This window comes from Hypanus sabinus, chromosome 3 (genome assembly GCF_030144855.1).
Source record: "Hypanus sabinus isolate sHypSab1 chromosome 3, sHypSab1.hap1, whole genome shotgun sequence".
NCBI lineage: Eukaryota > Metazoa > Chordata > Chondrichthyes > Myliobatiformes > Dasyatidae > Hypanus > Hypanus sabinus.
This window is the reverse complement of record NC_082708.1, coordinates 8649973-8676171: the sequence shown is the minus strand read 5'-3', so window position 1 is coordinate 8676171 and position 26199 is coordinate 8649973. Positions and strand designations below refer to the sequence as shown.

The 26199-nt window shown below is 40.3% G+C and overlaps 1 protein-coding gene across 2 annotated transcripts in view; it reads right to left on the bottom strand.

Moving 5' to 3' along the window:
- uvrag (UV radiation resistance associated gene) overlaps window positions 1-26199 on the bottom strand; it is a 444495-nt gene that overhangs the window by 413682 nt on the left and 4614 nt on the right. Inside the window, exon 2 of one of the 2 annotated variants that reach the window (XM_059963685.1) lies at window positions 4366-4597. The exons of the other annotated variant lie outside the window; for it this stretch is intronic. Coding sequence (XP_059819668.1) covers window positions 4366-4416 — 51 coding nt within the window. The 5' untranslated portion in view covers window positions 4417-4597. The remainder of the gene's footprint in view (window positions 1-4365; window positions 4598-26199) is intronic. 2 annotated transcript variants of the gene reach the window in all.

The window sequence follows — 26199 nt, the reverse complement described above, 5'->3', positions numbered from 1 at the left end:
AAATGCTGGAGGGACTCAGCAAGTCAGGCAGCATCTATGGAGAGGAATAAACAGTCAACACTTCAAGCTAAGACCTTTCATCAGGACTGAAAAAGGGAGCAAAAGCTAGAAAATGAATTGTTCATATTTACTTCCTATAAAAGGAATTACTTCACTAGATACAACAATTGAAATCAACTTCCAGACACTATAGTTTAAAATAAATGAATGCTGAAAGCCATTCAAAGGGCATGAATTACTTGGGGCAATAATAATAACTGGATGGAAACATTGTGCAGTGCAGTATCACATGCTGAGAAAATTTACTGTGAATGGGTCTTAAGTATGAGCCACAATGCTAAGTAGACAAAAGTTCTGAGAAGATTGCAATTGCAACTATTATTCCTCCTACCCTGAAAAATATGTTGACGCTCCTACCAAAGTCCACTTTTTCCAACAAAATAAGTGCCCTAAGTTGCTGACCATTCAGAGGCTTCTGAACTGCCTACACCAAATTACAACAGCTGCTAAATAAATTTCTGCATTTCAACACCTTTTACAATTGGCAATTCACTCCGTAAAATCGGGAGGAAATGTTAACTTCCACCTTTCAAGGACAGAAGGGCAGGTTCAGTGAAAATTATTTTAAATTTTTCCAGCTGGCTACACTTGAGGTCATGTTAAGAAAAGCCAGTCACTGTGATATGCATGTAAAACGTGGGCTAGACTTAATCAACGGTAATCAGTGTCGTTAACATCTAAAACTTCAATGATATATTGAATTTCAATCACAAGTTAATTCTTTGGTAGTCCTATAGCACAAGAACAGGCTCACTGGCTCTACAGAGAAAGGTGCCAGAAAAAAGTTAGTAGCATCATGAAGGATCCCACCCACACTGCTCATGGACTGTTTGCCCCACTTCCATTAAGGAGAAGACTATGTAGCACCCATGCCAAAACCACCCGATTCAAAAACAGTTACCTTCTCCAAGCAGCAAAGCTGATCAACATCTCCTCCCACTAACCCAACCCCCAGTACCACTTTTTCATGTCCTTTCAGAGTCATCTTGTGTATAGACACTCCTATGCCGAGCACCACTTTATAGACATACAAGTTATCTTATGCATTTATATTTATCCTGTTTTTTTCTAAATCATTGCATTCTTATCTTATTGGGGTTTTTTTGCACTGCATCTGATGGGGAGTAACAATTATTTTGTTCTCTTTACATTTGCGTACTGGAAGTAACATCAAACAATCTTGAATGTCCCTCCCCACAGAACTCCCACCTGGCACTTATCCCTGCAAGCGCAAATGCTACACTTGCCCCCACTCCCCCCTTACCACCATTCCAGGCCCCAAGAAAGTCCTTCCAGGTGAGGCAACACTTCACCTGAGAGTCTGCTGGAGTTGTCTATTGCATCCGGTGCTCCCGGCACGGCCTCCTCTACATCAGCGAGACCCGACGCAGATTAGGAGACCGCTTCGTCGAGCACCTATGCTCCGTCTGTCACAATAGACAGGACCTCCCAGTTGTCACCCACTTCAACTCTGCCTCTCATTCCCATCTAGATATGTCCATACATGGCCTCCTCTACTGCCATGATGAGGCCAAACTCAGGTTGGAGTAGCAACACCTCATCCACCGTATGGGTAGCCTCCAGCCTGGTGGTATGAACACTGAATTCTCCAAATTCCGGCAATTCCCTCCCCCTCCCCCTATCCCAGGTCCCTCTCTGCCTCTCTCCCCTTTCATCTTTCTGCTTCTTTATCTCTAGTTCTTTCATGCTGATCCCCTCCCCTTTCCCCCTTTATCTTTCCTCTGATTGGTTTTCCACCTGGCATCTCTAGGCCCTACCCCCTCCCCTATTTCTATTACTGGGCTTCAGCCCTCTCTTCCCCCCCCCCCATTCCTGATGAAGGGTCTCGGCCCGAAACATTGGCTACTCTTTTCTCACAGATGCTGCCTGACCTGCTGAGTTCTTCCAGCATTGTGTACGTAATCTTGAACTATTCCATGGCAACCAAGATGCCCATTAGTCCTATTTGATAGCATTTGGCCCATAGCATTTTAAACCATTCCACAAAATATAGCAGAATAAAGCCATTCAGCATCTGCTCCACCAATCATGGCTGATGCTTCTTTCAACTTCATTCTCCCACCTTCACCAATCAAGAACCAATCAACTTCTGCCTTAAAAACACCCGATGGCTGGTTCTATCACCCTCCACAAAAAAAAAAGGAATTCCACAGATTCACCACCATCTGACTGAAGAAACTTCTCATCTCACTTCTATGGTCTCTTTATTCCAATGCTGGTCCCATAGATCCTAGACTCTCTTACTAATGAAAAAAAAAACTTTCCACATCCACTCTATCCCAGTATTGGGTAGGTTTCAATGAGACCCCCCCCTCCATCCTCTGAACTCCATCACGTTATAATGCATCAGCAGTACATCTTTGTTTTTATATTCTAACCCCCTCAAAGCAAATGTTAATATTGCATTTGCCTTCATTACTACTAACTCAACCTGCAAGTTACTTAAGGGTCTCCCAAGCTCCATTCCACCTTTGATTTCTGAACTTTCACCCTATTTAGAAAATAATCACTTTCTCCTGCTTATAAAAGTGCAGAACCCTATAACTTGCCTCTGCCACTTCTTCCCGTCCGTCCAATTCCTCCTGCAGACTTACTACTTCTACTGCACTACCTGATACTCCATCTATCTTTGTAGTCTGTCAAATTGACAATGCCATCAATTTCTTTATTCAGATCATTAATGTATTAAGTTGTGGTTCCAATATGGAACCATGCAGATTACCTCTAGTCACAAAGACATGTTATCACCTTTGACTTCTACCAGTTAATCAACCTGCCCATGCCTTGCCTCTAACACCATGGGCAATGATCTTGTTTAGCAGCCTCACAGGTATAATACCTTGACGAAGGCCTTCTAAAAATACAAGTACCTACTGACTCTCCTTTGTCTAAGTTGCATGTAACCTTCTTAAAGGATTGAAACCAATTTGTCAGGCAAGAGCTCCGCTCAATGAAATTATGCTAACTTCACCCTATTCCATACATATAAAAAAAAACCCCTCCAGATCCTATTAAATCTTTCCCTACTCACATTTAACTCATGCCCTCTAGAGATAATGAAAGTTACTAAGCTCCTGAGCAGTATGGTAGTATAGTAGTTAGTGCATTGCTTACAGTGACAGAGATCACCAATGGGACTGGGTAACGGATTCTTCCTTCAGGCTGTGTGACTAATGAATACCCTGTTACCAGTGACACCAAGACAGTGAACTGTTTACAGTTTACTTTGCTGCACAGTACTTCGTATTATATTTTATTAATTTATATGTGCAGTGTGTGATTCATGTTTTGTGGGTGCACTGTGGTTCAGAAGAACTTTGTTTGTTATGGTTGTATACATGTACAGTCAGTTGACAATAAACAAGAACTTGAGTTCAATTTGTGCTGCTGTCTAGAAGGTGCTTGCATGTTTTAACTGTGGGTTTCTTTTAGGAGCATCAGCTTCCTCCCACATTCGAAAGACATACTTAGGTCACGTCGTGGGCATAGTGTGATGATGCCAGAAGTGTGGCAATACTTGCGGGCTATCCCCAGCACAATCACTGATCTGAAACAAATGAAGTATTTCACTGTATTTTTCAACATACATGATTAGCTGAAGGTAATCTTTAAATTTTAAATGACTGAATAGGATTGTCGTGTACAATGGAATTCAATCCTTAGAAGATAATTCATCAGCAGACATCAATACTTGCAGTTTAAAAAGAGGAAATAATCCAAGAATTATGTGCAGTGCAGTCTAAGGAACTCTGAACAATCATTGGCTCAGTATTGTCATATACAAATGCGCGCGTGCGTGCGTGATACAGATACAGCAGAGAGACACCTATTTTGCATGTCGCCCATTCAGATCATTCCATAGGTCAAGACAGGCAAAAAAAAGGTACAAGCACCACAACAGTAGATTCAAAGATTAGTCAAGGTTAAGTTTAAAGAGCTTCAAAACAGGAGGAGAAAACTGTATAGTTCAGTGCTTACGCAGTTCAAGGTATGCAGAGTTGGGGAAGAGATCAAACTCTGGGAAGTACAAGTCATCAAATATAAAAGTAAGACATTAGAACAGAGGTTCCCAACCTTTTTTATGCAATCTATCTATATACTACTAAAACTCTCATGCTCTGTCTGCTTGTGACCTCCAAATAGTGCAAACGTTGCATTACAGCGGCACATTTTTTTTGGCTAAATCGACTTAAAATGCGCTAACTTACAGAATTCAGCCAAAGTTCAGGGTCATACATTCATATAAAATTGCTCATTTGCAAATATCAACAGGTTGCCTTTCACCTGAGAGCCGATCTGCCATCGTGGAAAGGGGTACATGACACCAAGACACATGCACACGGCCAGCCTCAGCAGCGACACCAACCGGAGCAAACGGGCAGGGCAGCTCTATTTCAAGCGGTCACATATTACCATCAGAATGTGCAGGATTGGGACAGATGTAACTGCCACCCATCAATAAGAGATCATTAAATCTTATTGTAATGACGTACTTCTCTTTCAATTTTCTTAGTTTCTGCATAAAGGAATACAGAGTACAAGAAGATATACAAGTCAAAAAAAGTACCAAATACATTGTATTAAAAATACAGTTACAATCACAAAACTCTGAATTCATAAAAATTAAATTAAATCGTAATATTGAAATATAAAAAATTTGGTATACAGAAAACCCACTACCAAAGTCAGAGCGGTTAAGAAAAGCAAGAGAAAAAAGAGGGGGGGGGGGGGGAGAAATCCTTATCATACAATAAAATATAATTAGCCACCATCTGTACTTTTACAACAAATCAAAGGTTTTAAAAATAACTCAAAAATGGTCCCCACAATGTATTGACTAGATTGAAAGTCTATAGTCTTGACTAGATTCAAAAACTGAACATCAGATCTTCTCTAAATTTAAGCATGACATAACATCCTGTAACCTGTAATGATGTACTTCGAGACACCCATAAAACCCTTTGCTGCAGTCAAAGGACAGCGCAGACTATATCATGTCCATTTAGGACAGCGCCAACCACATCAAGAATAATCAGCTTCCTTTGGTGTTACTGCTTCATGTCTTCCATCCAGCATTGGGGTAAAAAAAATATGGTCAGCCTGATTATGCCGCTTGGAAAGAGAAGGGGGACATTATCGTCAAGAGATGACGCCAAACATCGTCGGGAAGCGGCAAGGAGAAGAGAACAAGAATCGGATGAGGCCAGGGCCGCACGACTCCAGGATCAAAGAGTCAGCACAAAAAAGATGAGAGAAGAGGAGACAGAGGAGGAGAGGCATGCATGTCTCCAAAATGACAATGAGAGGCACAGGAGGAGGAGAGAGGAAGAGACAAACGAGCTGAGAAAGGCATGTCTCCAAGATCAGAGACAAACAACAAACAGCAGAAGAGATGAAGAGATAGTACATGAAAGGATTGCACGTCTCCAGAATGACAACGAGAGGCACAAGGGGGGCAGATCAACCAGAAATGTTGCCATCAGAAGTGTTCTTCGTTAAACGAGGAGGAGCTATATTTGCCTTGCTACGCGTCTTTCTTTTTTATCAAACTGGTTTTTATTCTTCAATTTCCAAAGCAAAGCAATAAGCATTAAGGAAGATTTAATGTTCATTCTGGTCACATCAGACTGCACTACCTTTCTCTCAAAGGGTCCCCAACAGGACACCCTGTTGTCTAGTGGATCAATATTATTAACACAGGGTCCGTGGACCTTTAGTTTGGAACAGCTGCACTAGAGAATTTTAAGCAACACACAAAGAATGCTTAAGGAATTCAGCAGATCAGACTCTCCCACCTTCGAATTTTGGTTTCTTCCCCCTTCCTTTCTAGTCCTGATGAAGAAACAGGTCAAAAGACAGACTTTTCATTACCATTCATAGATGCTGCCTGACTACCTGAGTTCCTCCAGCATTTTGTTTGTATTGCAATGGATTTGAAGCATCTGCTAAATCCCGTGTTTGTAAGAGGATTTTAGGGATTGATATGCCTGACACTCATACCTACCTACACTAATTTCACTGTCCTGCATTAATTCCACACTCCATTCTTTTCCTCAAATACCTGTCCAACACTGTACTGCAGCACAGTATTGCACGGTACAGCTGCCGTGAAAAATGCAAATTTCATCACATGCAGTGATAATAAACCTGATTCAGATACCTCTTAAATGTTATTATTCTTGCCTCCACCATCTTCACAGGAAGCTTATTCCAGAGTTCATCTGGCATTGAAATAAATGCACTTTCAAGTTTATTGCCATTCAACCGCTCACATGTATATAGCTAAACAAAACAGATATGGCTGAATGACAATAAAATAGAAAATGTATTTATTTCAATGCCAGTCTTAAATCAGTCTTTTACATTTCTTTGCTACACTCTAACAAATTTGAGTTAAGTATTTGCTTCTCCTTTTTCAGTTCCTTCATTCCTACTCAAGACCCAAACTTCAAGTAACACTGGACAGCAAGATTTTGCTTACTGAACACTTCTGAGTGTATCTTATGGATTTTGGGCTGCTGACAATGAAAATCACCAAAAGAATTCCCAATCATGCGTATTTTTTTAATAATCTATAATTGCTAATTCAAAATTCAAGTCAGAATAATTGATGCCAAGATTAAGGAAGACGAGAAATGCTGGAAATCCAAGGAGCACACACAAAATGCTGGAGGAACTAAGCAGGCCAGGCAGCATGGACAAGAGTACAGTTAATATTTCGGGCCAAGACCCTTCATCAAGACTTCAGTCCAAAACGTCAACTGTTTACACTTTTCCATAGATGTAGCCCAGCCTGCTGAGTTTTTCCAACATTCTGTGTGTTGCCAAAATTAAGGAAGGCATTTTTGTTGGTCTACAAATCAAACAATGCTGTCAATGACTGCCAATTCTAAGAACATCTATCTAGCGGGACCAAAGAAAATAGCATGGAAAGCACTCAAGGATGTTGTCAAAAATTTTCTTGGCAACTACAGAGCACCAAACTATGTGTTAACAACATGCCACTAAAGATTCATTTTCTGCCTTCCCATTTTGACTTCTTCCCTGCAAATCTTGGCACTGTCATTGAGAACCACGGTGAAAGGTTTCACCAGGACATCACAATCATGAAGAAACAGTATCAGGGCAACCGGAGTCTATCAAAGCTGGCTGATTATTGTTGGGACACTTAAATAAGAAGCCTCAAACACCAAGTACAAATGAAAATCATGAACAAAACGTTTTTAACTTAGTTGAACTATTGCAAAGCATCAGCACCATTATGAAATTAAATGCATTATATTCCATAAAAGGTAATTTGTTTCTCCAAATTCCTAGATGACACAAAGAGTCTGAAATTAAATTTGTGTTCAACTTCAGTCATAAACAAAATTCTGAGGAAGCAAAAATCAGGATTAATATCACCAGCATATGCTGTGAAATTTGACAACTTTGCTGCAACAGTAAGACATAATAATAGAGGAAAAACATATATAAAATAGTTCAATTAAAAAAGGAGTGCAAAAATAGAAGTAAAAACAAAAATAGTGAAGTAGTACTTGTGTCAATGTCCATTCAGAAATCGGGTGGCAGGAGGGAAAGAGTTGTTCATGAATCATTGAGTAGGTGCCTTCAAGTTTCTGTATCTCCTTCCTGATGGCAACAATGAGAGTAAGGTATGACCTGGTGATGTGGGTCCTTAATGACAGATGCTGCCTTTGTGACACATCACTCCTTGAAGATGTCCTGGATACTTTGAAGGCTAGTGCTCATGATGAAACAACACTTACAAAACAATTTGTGGTCCAGTATAATTTTTCCTGAACTGCTGTATTTTTAAATAAGTTGCCGGAAGGTTCAGAACATTAATATTTGAGGCACTGATTCAAGCCTGGCCAACAACAAATGTATTGGTTGGCTCATGTGATATAAAGATAAAGCCTATTATTTAAATATAGAACTATACTGGCACAAGAGCCTCAGCTATCATAAGTCAGATGTTGTGAACCAACTTTCACCCAGGCAACTTCCTGTAGCCTCGGGGAAAGCAGCCAACGGTATCAGAAACATCTGTTGTTTATTCCTCTCCGTACATGCTCCACGACCTACTGATTTCCTCCAGCATTGTGTGCGTCGCTCTGAATTTCCAGCATCTGTAGAATCTTATGTTTATGATCAAAAACCCTCCTGCCCTAGTCATTCCATCTCTCCCATCAGGTGGAAGATACAAAAGCTGAGAACACATTGCATCAGGCTCAAGGACAGCTTCTATTCTGCTGTTGCAAGACTCCTGAACAGAACTCGAACAATAAAGATGAATTCTTAATCTCTTGATCTACCTAGTCAAGGTTCCAGCACTGATCTCCACTGCTATGGTAACATTATATCCTGCATTCTGCTACGGCCTTGCAATTGTACTAACTCAATGTACCTGACCATGAAATGATCTGCCTGGGTGGCGAGCAAAAAAAGCTATTAACTGAATCTCAGTACATAACTAAAATAAACCATTTAGCAAGCTAAATTTTAAACTCTAAAAAGCAACTTCCAAATTTCATCAATCCTTTTCTTTGCTCAAGTTAAAGTTTCAATTTATTGTCATTCAACCATCCACAAGTATACCGCCAAACGAAACAATGTTTCTCAGGACCAAGGTGCACAACACAGTATATCTAACTCTCAAACACAACACATTAAGATTACCATAAATAAATGCACAAATAACAAGGTGCACTTATGACAAGTTAAAAAGTAAACAGTATAATGCTACTGGCACTTCATACCTGATGAGACTTGGATGGTAGCAGGGAGCTCAGTAGTCTCATGGTTTGGGGAAGAAGCTGCTTCACATACTCAGTTTTTGTCCTAATGCCCTTGCCCCTTGCCAGATGGTAGGGGGTGAAAGAAATTGTGGGACTGATGGTAGGGATCATTGACGATACCAAGGATCCTGCTCCTGATAAATATCTCAGATGGGTGGAAGAGAGACCCCGATGATCCTCTCAGCAGTCATTGCAATCCTTTGCAGGGATTTGTGGTCAGATGCCTTGCAATTCCTGTACCAGATGGTGATGCCCCCAATCATCCATGCTGATCAAAAAACAGTGATCTATGTTAATCCCATTTTCCTGCATTAGATCTATACATTTCTTTTCCTCCCTATGTATTCATCCAACTGCTTATTAAAGACTGATGATATCTCCTCTGGTATCTTTATCCTTTGAATATTCCCCCTCCAGCAGCTTGTTCCAATTACTCTTTAAATATTCCATCCCACTTTCTAGTTGTAGATGTCCCTACACTCAAAAAAAGAATAATTATCTACATTACCTGTACTCAATTTATGAACATTTTTCAGTCTCCTACACTCCAGGCAGAACAGTGCTAGGCTATTCAGTTTTACTTGTAACTTATGGCCTTCATCCCAGCCAAAATCCTGGTGAATCGCTTCCGTACTCATTTGAGGACTACCACATCCTTTCTATAGTGCAGTGAATGGAACCACACAAGTGTCAAGAGTACTACAGCATAGAAACAGGACCTTCAGCTCATCCAGTCCACACCAAACTTGCCCCATTCACTCATACCTTAACCATAGTTCTCCATTTCCCTCCCATCCACATACATACAAATTCCTTGCAAGCAGGCTAAATCAAAGCCAGGTTGCTGGCTGTGCAATAGCTGTTCACTAAGTGCTAAAGGAGTACTGCAGGAAAACTGTGCTGAGGCAGGTAGGTGATGATGTTGATGAACGGCAGAGCAGATTCAAAGGAGCTGATGCCCGTTCCCAGCTGTTTCAAATTGCATTGTCAAATTAGATGAAAACTTGGTGAGCTTGCCTGACAAAATCAGTTGCAGCAGCAGAAAGCTTCATCTCTGCTTTGCTCAGAATCAGGTTTATTATCACCACCAGGTGTCCTGAAATTTGTTAACTTAGCGTGCAGCAGTTCAATGCAATAGATAATATAGAAGAAAAAAAATAATAAATACAGTATATGTATATTGAATAGATTAAAAAACAATATATATTTAAAAAGTGAGTTTCTGTCCAAGAGTTCAATGTCCATTTAGGAATCAGATGGCAGAGGGGAAGAAGCTGTTCCTGAATCGCCAAGTATGCACCTTCAGGCTTCTGTATCTCCTACCTGATTGTAACTGTGAGAGAAGGGCATGCCCTGGGTACTGGAGGTCCTTAATAATGGACCTGCTTTTCTGAGACACCACTCCTTGAAGATGCCCTGGGTACATTGTAGGCTAGTGCCCAAGATGGAGCTGACTAGATTTACAACACTCTGCAGCTTCTTTCAGTCCTGTGCAGCAGCACCCCCCCCCCCCCCCCAAATACCAGACACAGTGATGCAGCCTGTCAGAATGCTCTCCAGGGTATACCTATAGAAGTTTATGAGTGCATTTATTGGCATACCAAGTCTTTTCAGATTCCTAATGAAGTATAGCCACTGCCTTGCCTTCTTTATAACTGCATCGATATGTTGAGACCAGGTTAGATCCTCAGAGATCTTGACACCCAGGAACTTGAAGCTCTCCACTTCTTATCCCTCTATGAAGGTTGGTATGTGTTCCTTTGTCTTACCCTTCCTGAAGTCCACAACCAGCTCTTTCATCTTACTGATGTTGAGTGCCATGTTGTTGCTGCAGCACCATTCCACTAGATGGCATATCTCACTCCTGTCAGCCCTCTTGTCACCACCTGAGATTCTACAAACAATGGTTGTATCATCAGCAAATTCATTGAAGATATTTGTGCTATGCCTAGCCACACAGTCATGGGTATATATAGAGCAGAGCAGTGGGCTAAGCACACACCCGAGGTGCACCAGTGTTGATCGTCAGCAAGGAGGACATGTTATCACCAATCCGCACAGACTGTTGTCTTCTGGTTAGGAAGTCAAGGATCCAAATGCAGAACAAAGTACAGAGGCCCAGGTTCTGCAACTTCTCAATCAGGATTGTGGAAATGATGGTATTAAATGCTGAGCTCTCACTAAATCAGTCAAGTCTAGTGACCTCTGACCTCCAACATTCTGACCTTGAACATGAAGTTTCAACATGGAAATTTTGCTGGCGATGTCCTAGCATAAAGTGTTATTTTCCCATTGCTTCTCTGCTTGCTGACTTTGATCTCACATCCAATAGTGCTTCAGTTTTTAATGATCTGTTATTATATTTGCAACCCTTCCATGGCCTTGAGACACCCTAGTTCAGTAACCGCAATCATAGACATGCGTACTCCATTTCTTGGACATTCTGGATTCTCATCAGACTATGATTTTTTTGTGCTCCTTTGGCTGCCTTGGCCTGGGTCCGTTTCCAAAACCACTCTTTCCTATAATCAAGTTGCTCTTTCAAATTCACCTCTGAACAGAATTATTAGCAGCTGCCTAAATGGTACCAAATCTGGTTTGATAATCAGAGGACCACATCACAGAAACAGGCCCTTTGGCCTATCTAGTTTATGCTTGCCTAGTCTTCTGCCTAGTTCCACTATTTGCACCTCGATCATAGCCCTCCAGACCCCTCTCAATCTATATGCCTACTCAAATTTCTCTTCAATATTGAGAATAAACCCACATCCACCACTTCCACTGGCAACTCATTCCACAATCTCGTGACTGTTTGAATGAAGTTCCCCTTCAGGTTCCCCTTAAATAATCACCTTTCACTCTTAATCATGACTGACTTATCTCACTCAACTTCAGTGCAGAACACTTGCCTGTACTTGCCCAATTACCCTCATAATTTTATATATCTCCATTAAATCTCCCCTCAAGCTCTTTACATTACAGAGAATAAAGTCTTAATCTATTCAGTTTTTCCTTGTAACTCAAGTCAAGACCCAGCAACACCTTTGAAAGAGTGCAGAGAAAACTTACAATCTAATTATCTTTCCTGTAGGTAGATGACCAGAACTGCACGCAACACTCCAAGCCTCACTGCCTTCACAAATTTCAACATAACATCCCAACACCAGTATTCAATACTTTGATTATGGAGGCCAATGGGCCAAAAGCACTCCATGATCCAATGTACTTGTGACACCACTTTGTAGGAATAATTGATCTTTAGTCCCAGACTCCTCTGTTCGAACACACTCCTCAGAGGCTTACCATTCACTGTGCTAGTCCTATCCTGGTTTGTCCTCCCAAAGTGCAACACCGGCCAAATCGAAGTCTTGAACAGCCGCAACACATCATCCCAACTCTTATTCTCAATACCCATGAAGATTAGATTTACTATTACCAAGATACACCAAGTAGCCACTTTATTAGGTACACCTGTATGTTAATACACACATCTAATCAGGCAATCACGCATCAACAACTCAATGCATAAAAGCATGTAGTCATGGTCAAGAGGTTCAGTTGTTGTTCGGATCAAACATCAAAATGAGGAAACGTGATCAAGTAGCTTTGACTGTGGAATGATTGTTGGTGCCAGACAGGGTGGTTTAAGTATCTCAGAAACTGCTGATCTCTTGGGATTTTCACATACAACTGCATCTAGAATTTACAGAGAATGGTGCGAGAAACAAAAAAAAAGGTAAGCAGCAGTTCCGTAGGCAAAAACACCTTGGCAAAGAGAGAAGTCAGAGGAGAAAGGCCAAACTGGTTAACTGGTTCAAGCTAACAGGATTACCATGTGTTACAACAGAAATGTACAGGAGAGCATTTCTGAATGCACAACATATCAAACCTTGATGTGGATGGGCTACAGCAGAAGACCTAAACATGTACTCAGTGGCCACCTTATTAGATACAGGTGGTGTCTAATAAAGTAGCCACTAAGTGTATAGTTGAAATTTTTGTCTTGCATAGTACAAAAATCAAATCATTAATTACAATGCAATCTACCTCATTATGATCTTGCACTTCATAATTTACCTGCACTGCCTTGCACTTTTTGGTAGTTTTACACTTAATACTGCATAGAACAAGGAAAAATAACTAGAATAAAATGCAACTGGTACTGAGAAACTGCAGTGCGGGTAAGCAATAAAGTACAATTGACTTACCACAGAAAACAATCTGTCTGGAATGTCTAGCAGGGTTAATGGCAACTGCTCTGCACAGGTCTGCAAGGAATGGCAGTGAGTTGTCATCACATCATAGAAACTAACCTCTCAATGGACTATGTGTCTTGCTACCTCAGTAAAGCAGCCAGTATAGACCCACCTACCCTGGACATTGTTCTCCCCTCTACCACCAGGCAGAAGATACAGAAACCTGAAAGCATCTATCACCAAGCTCAAGGACAGCTTCTACCCCACTGGTACAGACTCTTGGAACGGATCACTTGTACAGTAAGATGGACTCTTGGCCTCTCAATCTACCCCATTATGATCTTGCACTTTATAGTTTAGCAGCACTGCACCTTTTTGGTAGTTTTACACTTTATACCACATTGGTACTGATTTACCTTATCCTATCTCAACGCACTGTGTAAAGATCTGATCTGTATGAACAGTATACAAGAGAAGTTCCTTGAGCCTGGCAGTACATGCTTTCAGCATGTCTGTATCTTTAGCCCAACAGGGGAGGGGAGAACAGAAAATGTCTGGGAAGGGTGGTAAGCATATCAAATGCCTTTTACCACTAGCCTATCCATTTCTATAGTCAAGTTCAAAAAGCTATGAACTTGCAGCCTAGCACTCTCTGGACATCAACACTTCTAAGAACGTCACCGTTTACAGTACAGCAATGTCCTATTAACAGCTGCATACACCAACCATTGTGCCATTGTTCTGAGGCAATGGCCTGAAAACTGTTAAATGTTAAGAAAATTCCAGCTGTGCAACAACAAAGGCTTTGTGAGCAGGAGCATTAAATATCTGTACAATTTCCCTGGCATTGCACAAATACATTTGCAATGTCACACAGAATAGGGTGTCGTAGTGGCTAGCACAACGCTTTACAGCAGCAGCGACCCAGGTTCAATTCCCACTGCTGTCTATAAGGAGTCTGTATGTTCTCCCCGTGATGGCATGGGTTTCCAATGGATGCTCTAGTTTCCTCCCATAGTCCAAAGACACATCAATTAGGTTAACTGGTCATTGTAAGTTGTCCTGTGATTAGGCTACGGAAAAATCAAGTATTGCTGGGTGGCTCAGTTCAAAGGGCCAGTAGAGCCTATACTCTTGTTTCTCAATAAATAAATAGATTTCAGTTGCACACCCGCTCAGCTAAGACAGAACAGAGCTGTCTAGTACTACCCAAAATTCATTACCACACATTAAGTTCAATCTGGCACCATTCCACCCAATTTTCTAGCTTATCTTTGGCCTCTGTCCTTCAGCAATCATTCTTACTTGTTTCAACTATAATCTTCACTTCATTAGCAAATTTAATAAACATTGTCAACTAACATATTAGTGTTTGGTTGGTATCAATGCTTGTTTTTTGAATTAAAAATAACATTAGTCAATTAAATTGGGCAATTATTCATTGCTAAACTCAAAGTCAATATTGGACAATAGCTCATCGTTAATACAGGAAAGCAGTCTGAATACAGTTAATTGGATCGACCGAAGGAATAACACTGACTTAATTGGGGACATGTGACAAAAAGATTAAACACCTATTGTGGAGTTCAAAACTTTCTTTACTCACTGATCAACACACAAAATGTTGGAGGAACTCAGGAGGTCAGGCAGCATCTATGGGAATGAATAAACTGTTGATGTTTCGGACCAACACCCTTCTTTAGGACTGGAAAGGAAGGGGGAAGATGCCATAATAAAAAGAAGGGAGAGAGGAAGGAGGATAGCTAGGTGATAGGTGAAGCCAGGTGGGTAGGGAAAAAAGTGAAGGGCTGGAGAAGAAGGAAGCAGATGGGGGAGGAGGGTGGACCATAGGAGAAAGGGCAGGAGGTTCACCGGGGGAGGAGGAATGCAGGTGAGAAGAGGCAAGAGGACAGAATGAGGAAATTTATTTTCTTCTTCCAGTTAAATTGATGTTCATGCCAACATGTTGGAGGCTACCCAGATGAATACAAGGTGTTGCTCCTCAACCCTGTGTGTGGCCTCATCTTGACACAAGAGGTGGCCATGGACTAACATGTCAGAATGGGAATTAAAATGTTTGGCCTCCAGGAAGTCCCACTTTTGGCAAAGGAGCAGAGGTGTTTGACAAAGCTATCCTCCAATTTACAATGGGTCTCACCAATGCAGAGGTGGCTGCATCAGCAATATCAGACACAACAGATGACCCCAGCAGATTCACAGGTGAAGCACTGCCTCACCTCGAAGGACTGTCTGGGGCCCTGAATAGAGGCGAGGGAGGAGGTAAATGAGCATCACTCACTAATACGACTTCTCCCAAGTTTTTTTTAAAATACAAGGGTATTTATGAGTTTGGGGTAACAAATTTAAGCAAATTTCAAAAATATTTGACCAAGATTCCATTCTGATATTTTTGAAAGCAAAACGGAGAGCAAAAATAAGGATTAGAAGGGAAAGCGTAACCAAATGAAAACATCTAAATTAATTTAACAAAGTATGGTTAATAGGTAACAGGACTACAATTAAGAAACAAAATACATCAAAACTCAATTTTTAGAACAGAAAAGATTCGATGAAAAGCTGTCATTTGAGGCAGAAATTACACTGGACAACAAAGATTTTGCTTCCTGAATACCGTATGTATTTTGGACTACTAATCATGAAAATCACTATGAAATTTCCCTATCACACACCATTCTTTTAATAAACATTATTTCAATTCATAATTCAAGACAGTTAAAATGTTGCCGACAATGTAAGCTGGAAAGTTTCCTATCTTGCCCAGGCATGCTTGGGTATGCTTAGGCGGCTGGCGCTGCTGTGCATGGCAGGACAGGTCTTAGCAATAATTACTGGGTTCAGGACTATAAGGATGGAATTTGCTATCACCAGGCACAAAAGTTTCCATGAAGGATTTTGATATTTGAGTCAGATGCTTCCCAGAATAACTGATGCCAAGATTAAAGAAAGCATTTTTGTTGGTCCACAAATCAAACTGGTCATCAATGACAGGCAATTTGAAGAATTTCTAGTGGGACTGAAGAAAATCACATGAAAGGCATTCAAGGAAGTTGTTGAAATTTTTCTTAGCATTTACAGAGCACCAAACTATATGCAGTTGGTTGAAAGCATGCTTCAAGCATTTCATAAAACCATGAAATGCAACTTGTCACTAAAGTTCATTTTCTGCATTCCCATTTAGACTTCTTCCCTGCAAATCTTGGTGCTGTTAGTGACGAGCATGGTGAAAGGTTTCACCAGGACATTGCGGTCATGGAGAAACAGTATCAGGGAAACTGGAATCCATCAATGCTGGCAAATTATTGTTGGACACTTACACGAGACGCCTCGGACAGTGAGTACAAATGAAAATCATTAACAAAATATTTTTAACTTAGTTGAACTATTGCAAAGCATCAGCACCATTATGCAATTAAACACATTATATTCAACAAAAGTTAATTTGTTGCTTCTCCAAATTCCTACGTGATACAAATAGTCTGAAATTATATTTGTATTCATCTTCAAGCAGTCGATCATAAACAAAAAAAATTCTGAAGCAACACTTTTGAAAAAATTTGTTGTCCAGTGTTATTTTACATTTACAAGTTACAGAATAAATGAAAGTTAAAACAAAATTGTAAAGCTGAAGAATGATTATTAAGATCAAGTGGAGGAAATAGAGATATTAGAACAATAGCAAGGGAAGAGAGTTTGAAATATGGTCATTTCCTTTAAAACTCTAAAAATGCATATTTACTTTGTGATTATTCAGCAAGAATTGTCTTTGACCTAATCAATGCTCAAGCTGTCACAGAACAAATTACTGTCTATTGTTCTGCTGATGAATATATCCATTGTTTTAACTTGCCTGATTTTATGACCGCAGAGCACACATTATAACTCCGCACCAAACAATTCTCCTTAAATGCTTTTATTCCCCCTACAGAAAATTAACTGACTTGTATTCACTTTAAGCAAAACTTGGGCTCAAAGAAAAAGTGAGTGTAAATTTTGCTTTAAAAAGTGATTTTAAAAGCAGAATGATTTCTACCTCAAATGTTTTCATCAAAATAACCTTCTAGTACACAAGTGTAAAGGCGAACAAAACAATTGTTACTCTGGATCCAATGCCGCACAAAATAAAGAACATAATGATAAAAAAAACATACACATAAATTGATTGCATGTCCAGGAGAATATACCACAAATTAGCAGAATCAAGCCATTCGGCCCATCAAGTCTGTTCCATCGTCTGCTCACAGTGATGCTAGATGCACAAGTATATCTGCACACAAGGTGATTGACTGGAAATAATAAAGTAATGGGTGGGGGAGGGGTGATTTCTGCCTTACACCAGTACAGTCCCTCACCACAAAAAGGCACAAGTTATAGTTTCAATACAGCTTGGAAACAAGTACTTTGAAACTAGGAGACCACAGTGCAATCTAGATTATTCAAGATGCCAATTTAATGACCCCACTGTTCAACAGAAAGTTTGAGAATTATACAACAATCTTCATAGGGGAAACTGAACAGCACAGCTGAACTGACTCACAGGCTGTTTAAAGTACCGAACCAACTGAAGTCTCTGGAAACCCCCTCAGCCTTTCCACTTTTCCAAGAAAGTAGAAATTAGGACATTTGTCTGCCCTATTGCAGAGGCAGTTAAGAATCAATGTGGCTACTGATAGTTATCAAAATCTAGAGGCTTTGTTGGCAATGGGTACCTGATAATAAGTGTGCAGAAAATCTTGCTACTAATAACTCCATTCACATTTCTGTGGACCTTTTTATTATGCAGAGAAAATTGATATCTTCTTTGTGAACATTTTATAAAGGATTTTATAAACATATCCCAATAGTTAAGTAACTAGTTAAAGCTTCAACTATGGCAATCTCCCAAGTTCCCCTAGAATTCCCACTTTAAAAGCAACATTCACTTGAAATTGCTTGCTTCTTTCAAAGAAAAGAAATTGCTTTGTGTCTAGCTGGAAACTCCCTTGAACTTCATGCTCCCATCTCTTGCTCTCTTTTAACAAAGAACTTCAGCAACAATGCATACAATGTGTTTGCATTTAATGTCAGTTAAGGCCTTTCCTTCCACAATAACCACTGCTTCCCTTTACACATTATAGAAAAATGAGTTTTTTAAAAATATAAACCTCAACTCCACCTGCCAACATATTGATTCAGGTCCTTTTCAAAAATGCCAAAAGACCCCAAGTTCTTGTTTTTTCCTTCCTTCCACATAGAGAATGTTAGGCTCACAAGAATGCTATCAGAAATGAAAGTGTTAATGGATGAGGAGCGTTTGACAGCTCTGTACTGGAGTTTAGAAGAATGAGAGGAGTTCTCATTGAAGCCTATCAAATATTGAAAGGCCTAGACAGACTGGGTGTGGGGAGAATGTTTCTTATGTGAGGGAGTCTAGGAATGGGGGCACAGCCTCAAAATACAAGGACGTCCCTTTAGAATTGAGTGAGACACACTAGCATAGTGGCTCCATAGTACCAGCTTTACTGCGCCTAGAAGGAGTTCATACAACCTCCCCTTGACCGCATGGGTTTCCTGTGGGCTGATAGGTTAATTGGACATTGTAAATTGTCCCTTGATTACGCTAGGGTTAAATTGGAGAAATGCTGGGCAGGGTGGTTCGAAAAGCCTATTCCGTGCAATATCTCAATTTCCTGTGGTCTGAATTATCACAATATTAGGCCAAAGGTCTTCAGATTTTAAACAAAATCAGCTGGGTACTTATCTCCTTGATCTTTCCCCAAGACATCGGAGCAGAATTGGTCCATTCAACCCATCGATTCTGCTCCACCATTCAAACATGGTAATTATCCCTCTCAACCCCATTCTCCTGCTTTCTCCCTGTAACCTTTGACGTCCTTATTAACCAAGAACATATCAACATCCACTTGAAATATACCCAATAACTTTGCCTCCACAGCCACCTATGATAATGACTTCTCTCCTGCAATCTACAAGCCTTTACTTTCAAAGCCTGGCAAAAGCAGTATGCTTTGGTTCCAAACTAAAGGGTATTTTGAAACACACTGGGCTACTTTTGTTAATTTTTACAGTTAACCATTTTAAAATTACATTTTAACTTTGCCACATTCATTCAGAATCAATCCAGGTTGTTAAAAACAAATTAGAGCATACAGATAAATAGTCAAAGAAATTCAAGAAAGGCCTTTGAAATGTTATTGCATTACCCAGGATGCCACAACATTATTCAGCTAAATAGATGTGACTGTTAGTGCATATTCTGGACATAGGATACATAGCAAAATATTAACTTCAGCAACCGGTCTTTAAACCGGAATGTGGATTGTACATTAAGTTTGAATGCAGCCCTGAACAACAGCATCCTAAAACTGTGGACGTCAGGTAACTGAAAAACCAAATAATGCTGATTCATTTCGGGTGCCTGGAATGTGGATGTGAAGTAGTATGAAAATTATATGAAATTCAAAGTATTGCAGATACATCATAACGGATCTTTAGAATACAAAACGTCATGTAAAATTGGGTCAAACAGGCCTCTTCCTCCAAAAGGGTCTCTCTCCAGTGACTTGGTTCACATTACAACAATAACCAAACGTCATGAAAAACATCAGCCACTGATCAAGGTAAGTCCATAAGGCAAGACAAGCGTATTGTAATATTCCAAACTAAATAGTTATCAAGAATCTACCTAAAAACGCATGCATAAATGCAGACATGCAGAAATTTGTTCATTCTCTCTGCAGTGAAAAGCATTGGTAAATTAGTTTTACTGTTTCCAAATAAACCACAGGACAGTGACAAGCATTTGTTCTGCATACAGATCATTTCATTACAACAGTGCAAGGGAAAATAATAGCAATGCAGAATAAAGTTATTGAGAAAGCATGATACTTTACAGGTAGACAATAACCTGGAAGGCCACGAGATCAAGAATCCATGAAAGGTGAAGGAAAGATTAGTTTTACTTGCAACATGTACAGAGATGGCATGATAGCATAGTGGTCAGCAAAATGCTTTAAGCAGCTATAAGACTGGGGTTTAATTCCCACCAGCATCTATAAGGAGTCTGCACATTCTCCCAGTGACAGCTTGGGTTTCCAATGCTCCAATTATCTCCCACATTCTAAACGATGTAGTTAGGCTTAGTAATTGTGGGTATGTTATGTTGATACCAGAAACGGGCTGCACAATCCTTGGTGATCTGATTTCATGCAAATGACACATTTCACTGTATGTTTCCATGAACATGTGATGAATAAAGATAGTAATTCTTTCTTTGAAATGCTTTGCTTGTGTTGGCACCACAAGCAAGCCACCACTTCTGGAACCAACATAGTAAGCCCACACCTTACTAACCCTAACACGCACATTCCTGGGAATGTGGGAGGAAACGGGAACTAAATCCTGGTGATGCAAAGTGATTCTACTAACCACTATGTTACTGTGCCACTCTTACTAGGGGAAATATTAAATATTTCTATAACAATGGAGTAGAAGCTGTCCTTGAATCTATTAAGTGCTCTAGAATTTTTGTATTTTCTGCCCAACGAGAAGACAGAAGACAGGATGAACAGGATAGATATGGAGGAATCAATAAGAGCTCAGGACCCAGCTGGCAATAAACACCTGGGGGTGGGTGGGGGAGCAGTTGACAATTAAAGAAATATGACCATTTGAGTCAGATGCCTTCCAGCTCCATGCAGTAGCGCCGACATGTTCATATAGCCAGCCATTCACACAAGCATTCAGTTCCTTGCATAAACAGCACATGACGCCCACATCAAGCCACAAGTGTCTGTAATAGCAAATGAACAGTTAGTTGACTGAAACACAGAGATATTATTTTCCATTAGCAAAGTTGAAGCAATTTGTTGGAATCCTGTACATGAAACTGCTCATTCTGCTCATGCAATCTGTTATTTATTATCCAGACACAAGGCCGAATGTGCACAAGTAGGAACTCTTGAGACCATCTTAAAAAGTTTTTGCACATGCTATAGTAATATTGCATTCTTTTAATAATCTATGAGGGCAGTATGTACATTAAAACAATGGTATAATTTTAAGGGATACAGAAGAGCAAAGTCTGGGGAGGTGGGGGTGGGTTTAAGTTCATAAAATTTTGAAGTAGAAATATATGGGTTCTTATTAACGGAGGAAGGGTTCAAAATAAAACCTGCCAACACTACAAAACTACCAGATCAGGCCCCAGCCAATAAACTCAGTGCAACACACAAAATTCTACAACTCAGCAGGACAGGCAGCATCTATAGAGAAAAATAAATAATCAACGTTTTGGACTGACACACTCTATTAGGTACCTGAATCAGTCTGTCCATTCCCCTCTGACCTTTCTCATTAGCGAAGCATTTTCACCCATAGAACTGCCACTCACGATTTTGTTTTTCACACCATTCCCTGTAAATTCTAGAGACTACTGTGCATGAAAGTCCCAGGAGGTCCTCAGTTTGAGATAATCAAACCACCCCATCTGGCACCAACAATCATTCCACGGTCAAAATCACTTAGATTACATTTATTTCTTCCCCATTCTGGTGTTCGGTCTGAACAATCACCTTATTTTGATGCACTGGGTTGCTGCCACATGACTGGCGGATTAGATAATTGCTTTTACAAGGAGTGTGGGTGTCCCTAATAAAGTGGCCATTGACTATGTTCACCTCTGGTCACTGTATGTATGACATGTCATGGGGAAAGGGAGCAGAGGAACTTCAGTTGTACAGACTGATTAAGCACCAAAAAGACAGTGATATTTACAATGGAAGCTTATATCACTGGCTTTGTCACACAGCAGGGTAACAAATACAACGCAAGGACGAGAAGACTTGCAAAATGGCTGCACAATAAGCGGTGGAATGACATTCCAGGGAACAGAACTTAACCCACATTAAAAGAACCTTGAAGGTAGGTTGGTTAAGATGGTGTACAGAATATCTTCCTTCTGTGGTTGATGCACAGAGAGAGTCAAAGCTCCTGCTAGAACTATATAAAGCATGAAGTAGGAAGATACAATTCTGGTCACCACTGCAGAGAAATGCCAAGAGCACTAGAGGAGAATTTTAACAAAGATGCTACCAAGGCAAAGGAAGTTTTGCCATGAACAGAGAATGGAAAAGCTGGTGTAGTTTTCTTTGGAAATGAGGCCAAGAAAGATTTGACCAAAACTCAGTCACAGGCTGAACAGAGTAGACATAATCTCTTAATGGGGACTGCAAGAGGAGGAGGATTGCAATCAATAGAGAAAATTCAGAACAAATTGTATTAAAATTTAAAAATACATATTTTGCATTGTGGAGCAGCCAAGGGTCTGGAACTGGAAAAGGGTATCTGATCCAGGTACTTGATTAGTTAAGTCTTCAAGGATATGGGGAGTAGGCAGAATGGGGTCGAGGTACAATAGGTCAGCTGTGGTGGAATGACGGAGCAGACTGGGTGGACCAAATGGCCTAATTCTGCTTCTATATCTTATGAATTACTACTTGAGCTGCCATCACGAAAGACTGAGACAGATATAAATGGAATAGTTCTCCTAGGCAGTTGCTCACATGATCTCATTGTACCATTAGTCAATGAAATATTCATTGAGCACATCTTACCTGAAATGCTGTCGCGGGAAAGCAGCATCCATCATTATTGACCCCCCCCCCCCCCCCCCACCTCCCAGGTTATCATTTCTTCTCGCTGCTGCCATCACAGGAAGGTGGTACAGGAGCCTCAGGACTCACACCACCAGGATCAGGGATAGTTTTTGCACCTCAGCTATCAGGCTCTTGAACCAAAGGGGATAACTTCACTCATCCCATCTCTGAAATGGTCCCACAACCTACAGACTCACTTTCAAGGACTCTTCATCTCATTATTGGTCTTTATTGCTTACTTATTTATTATTAAATCTCCATTTTGTATATGCACAGTTTGTTGTCTTCTGCACTCTAGTTAAATGCTCTAGTTAGATGGCCTTTCATTGATTCTGTTATGGATATTATTCTATAGATTTATAGAGTACGCCTGCAAGGAAATGAATCGCAGGGTTGTATATAGCAACATATATGTATCATTGTAAGAAAAAATTTGTGAACCTTTTGCAATTATCTGGTTTTCTGCATTAGTTACTCATAAAACGTTGTCTATTGTGACTTGGGTGAAAATTAGACCAACACAATCTGTCTGAGCTAATAACATACAATTTGTGTTTCTTCTCATCAATACTGAGTACATCATTTAGACAATTAGTCTAGGTTCAAAAAAGTATGTGAATCTCTTCTACAAAAGCTATTTGGAGTCAGGTGTTCAAACCCATGAGATGAGATTAGGGGTATCCTGCCCTATATATTAAAAAAATCACAAAGTCAGGTTTGACAGCCTGCTCTTCTCAAGAAAGATCTGCTTATGTGCAGCATGTCTCAATCAAACCAACTTTCAGAGGACCCAAGAACTGTAGAGATGCAGGAAGCTGTGAAAGGCTACAAAAGTATTTCTAAAGAGCTGAGTGTTCATCAGTCAACAGTAAGAGAAACTGTCTATAAATGAAGGCAATGCAGCTACTCTCCCTAGGAGTGATAATCTTGAAAAAAAAAATCACAACACAATGCTAAATGTAGAAAAACAGGTAATTGCAAAGGGTTTACAAACTTTTTCTTGTAAGAGATAGGTCCTAAAGGATGTGTCAATAAGGTTGAATCAAGTCTTCATTAGAATTTACAGATCTGCTTATACCATCTTGGTCAAATGGCCTGTCACTATGCTATTAAAGACTAACTTTTGTTCACAGATTTCTAGAATATGGTATGAAAAGTGATAAAGTGGGCTAAGGCTCTATCTCATACAATATTGAGAGTGAAATAAAGAGACAAAGTGGGCTATGGCTCAGTCTCATAAGCTTAGAGATGACTGCATTCTCTCAACTTCACTCAATGCACTTTAGTAAACTATTTAAGAACTTTTTAAAAGCTATTTATTAATGCTTTTTGGGAGGGTGATTTTAGATGCATATCATATTTATACTGAGTTAAATACTGTATGTAATTAGTTTTGCTATAGTAAGTGTATGGGACACTAGAAAAATGTTGAATTTTCCCTTGGGGATGAATAAAGTATCTATCTATCTATCTTCAGCACTGACCATAACCGTCAGGCTCACTTTCAATCATTCGTCATCAAATGTTCTTGATATTTATTGCTCAGTTATTATTTTCTCTCTGTATTTGCAGTTGGTGTCTTTTGCACACTGGTTGAATGCCCAAGTTGATTCAGTCTTTCATTGATTCTGCTTTGGTTATTATTCTATTATGCATTTATTGAATATGCCATAAGAGGGATGGTCTGACGGAACATGGAGTTAAATGTGTTGAAAGAATAAGTAAATTTAGGAAGGACAACAAAATTCTAGGGGCATATAGCCCAATGGGAGTTCGGGGAGCTGGGTTAAGCCCAATAGGCAGCAATTCAAACAGAGAGAGGAGAAATGGGCTAAAAATTCTATATCTGAATGCACCAAGAGTCAGAAATAAGGTGGATGAGCTTGAAGCCCAGGTGCGAATGGGTAACTATGATGTTGTTGGGATAACGGAGACATGGCTGCAGGGAGATCAGACCTGGGAAATGAATGTACAAGGGTATATGTGCTATCGTAGGGACAGAAATGTGGGCAGAGGGGATGGGGTGGCCCTGTTGGTGAGGAATGAGATTCAGTCCTTTGCAAGGGGGGACATAGGGTCAGGAGAAGTAGAGTCTGTGTGGATAGAATTGAGGAACAGTAAGGGCAAAAGGACCCAAATGGGTGTTGTCTACAGGCCACCAAATAGTAGCATGGATATTGGGTGCAAGTTGAATAGGGAGTTAACATTGGCATGTGGCAAAGGTAATGTCGCAGTAGTTATGGGGGATTTCAACATGCAGGTGAACTGGGAGAATCAGGTTGGTGCAAGACCATAGGATAGGGAGTTTGTAGAGTGCCTATGGGATGCATTCTTGGAACAGCTTGTACGAGAGCTGACCAGGGACAAGACTACTCTGGATTTAATGTTATGTAATGAACAGGATTTGATAAGCGATCTTGCAGTAAGGGAGCCATTAGGAGGTAGTGATCATAATATGATAAGTTTTTATCTGCAATTTGAGAAGGATAAGGGCAGCTCGGAGGTGTCAGTGTTGCAGTTGAACAGGGGAAACTATGGAAACATGAGGGAGGAGTTGGCCAAAGTTGACTGGACGGATAGCCTAGCAGAAGACAGTGGAACAGCAATGGCAGGTATTCTTGGGAATAATGCACAAGGTGCAAAATCAGTTCATCCCCCAGAGAAGGAAGAATTCAAGGGGGGGGGGGAAGGGGCCACAGTGGTCAACAAAGGAAGTCAGAGATTGCATAGCATTAAAAAAAAGGAAGTATGACAGAGCTAAGGTGAGTGGGAGGACAGATGATTGGGAAGTTTTTAAGGAACTTAACTAAAAAGACAATACGGGGAGAAAAAATGAGGTACGAACGCAAGCTAGCCAGGAATATAAAGGAAGATAGCAAAAACTTTTTTAGGTATGTGAAGAGAAAGAAGGTAGTTAAGAACAATGTTGGGCCCTTGAAGAATGAATTGGGTGAAATTGTTATGGGAAACAGGGAAATGGCAGAAGAACTTAATGAGTACTTTAAATCTGTTTTTCACTAAGGAAGACACAAGCAATCTCCCAGATGAATGGATGGGCCAAGGACATAGGGTAACAGAGGAAATGAAACAGATTGACATTAGGAAGGAAACGGTGATGAGTAGACTGATGGGACTGAAGGCTAATAAATCCCCGGGTCCAGATGGTCTGCATCCTAGGGTACTAAAGGAGGTGGCTCTGGAAATTGCGGATGCATTGGTAATCATTTTCCAATGTTCCTTAGATTCAGGATCAGTTCCTGAGGATTGGAGAATGACTAATGTTATCCCACTTTTTAAGAAAGGAGGGAGGGAGTAAACAGAGAACTATCGACCAGTCAGCCTGACATCGGTGGTGGGGAAGATGCTAGAGTCCATTATTAAGGATGAAATAGTGGCATATCTAGATAGCAGTGATAGGATTGGGCCGAGCCAGCATGGATTTACCAA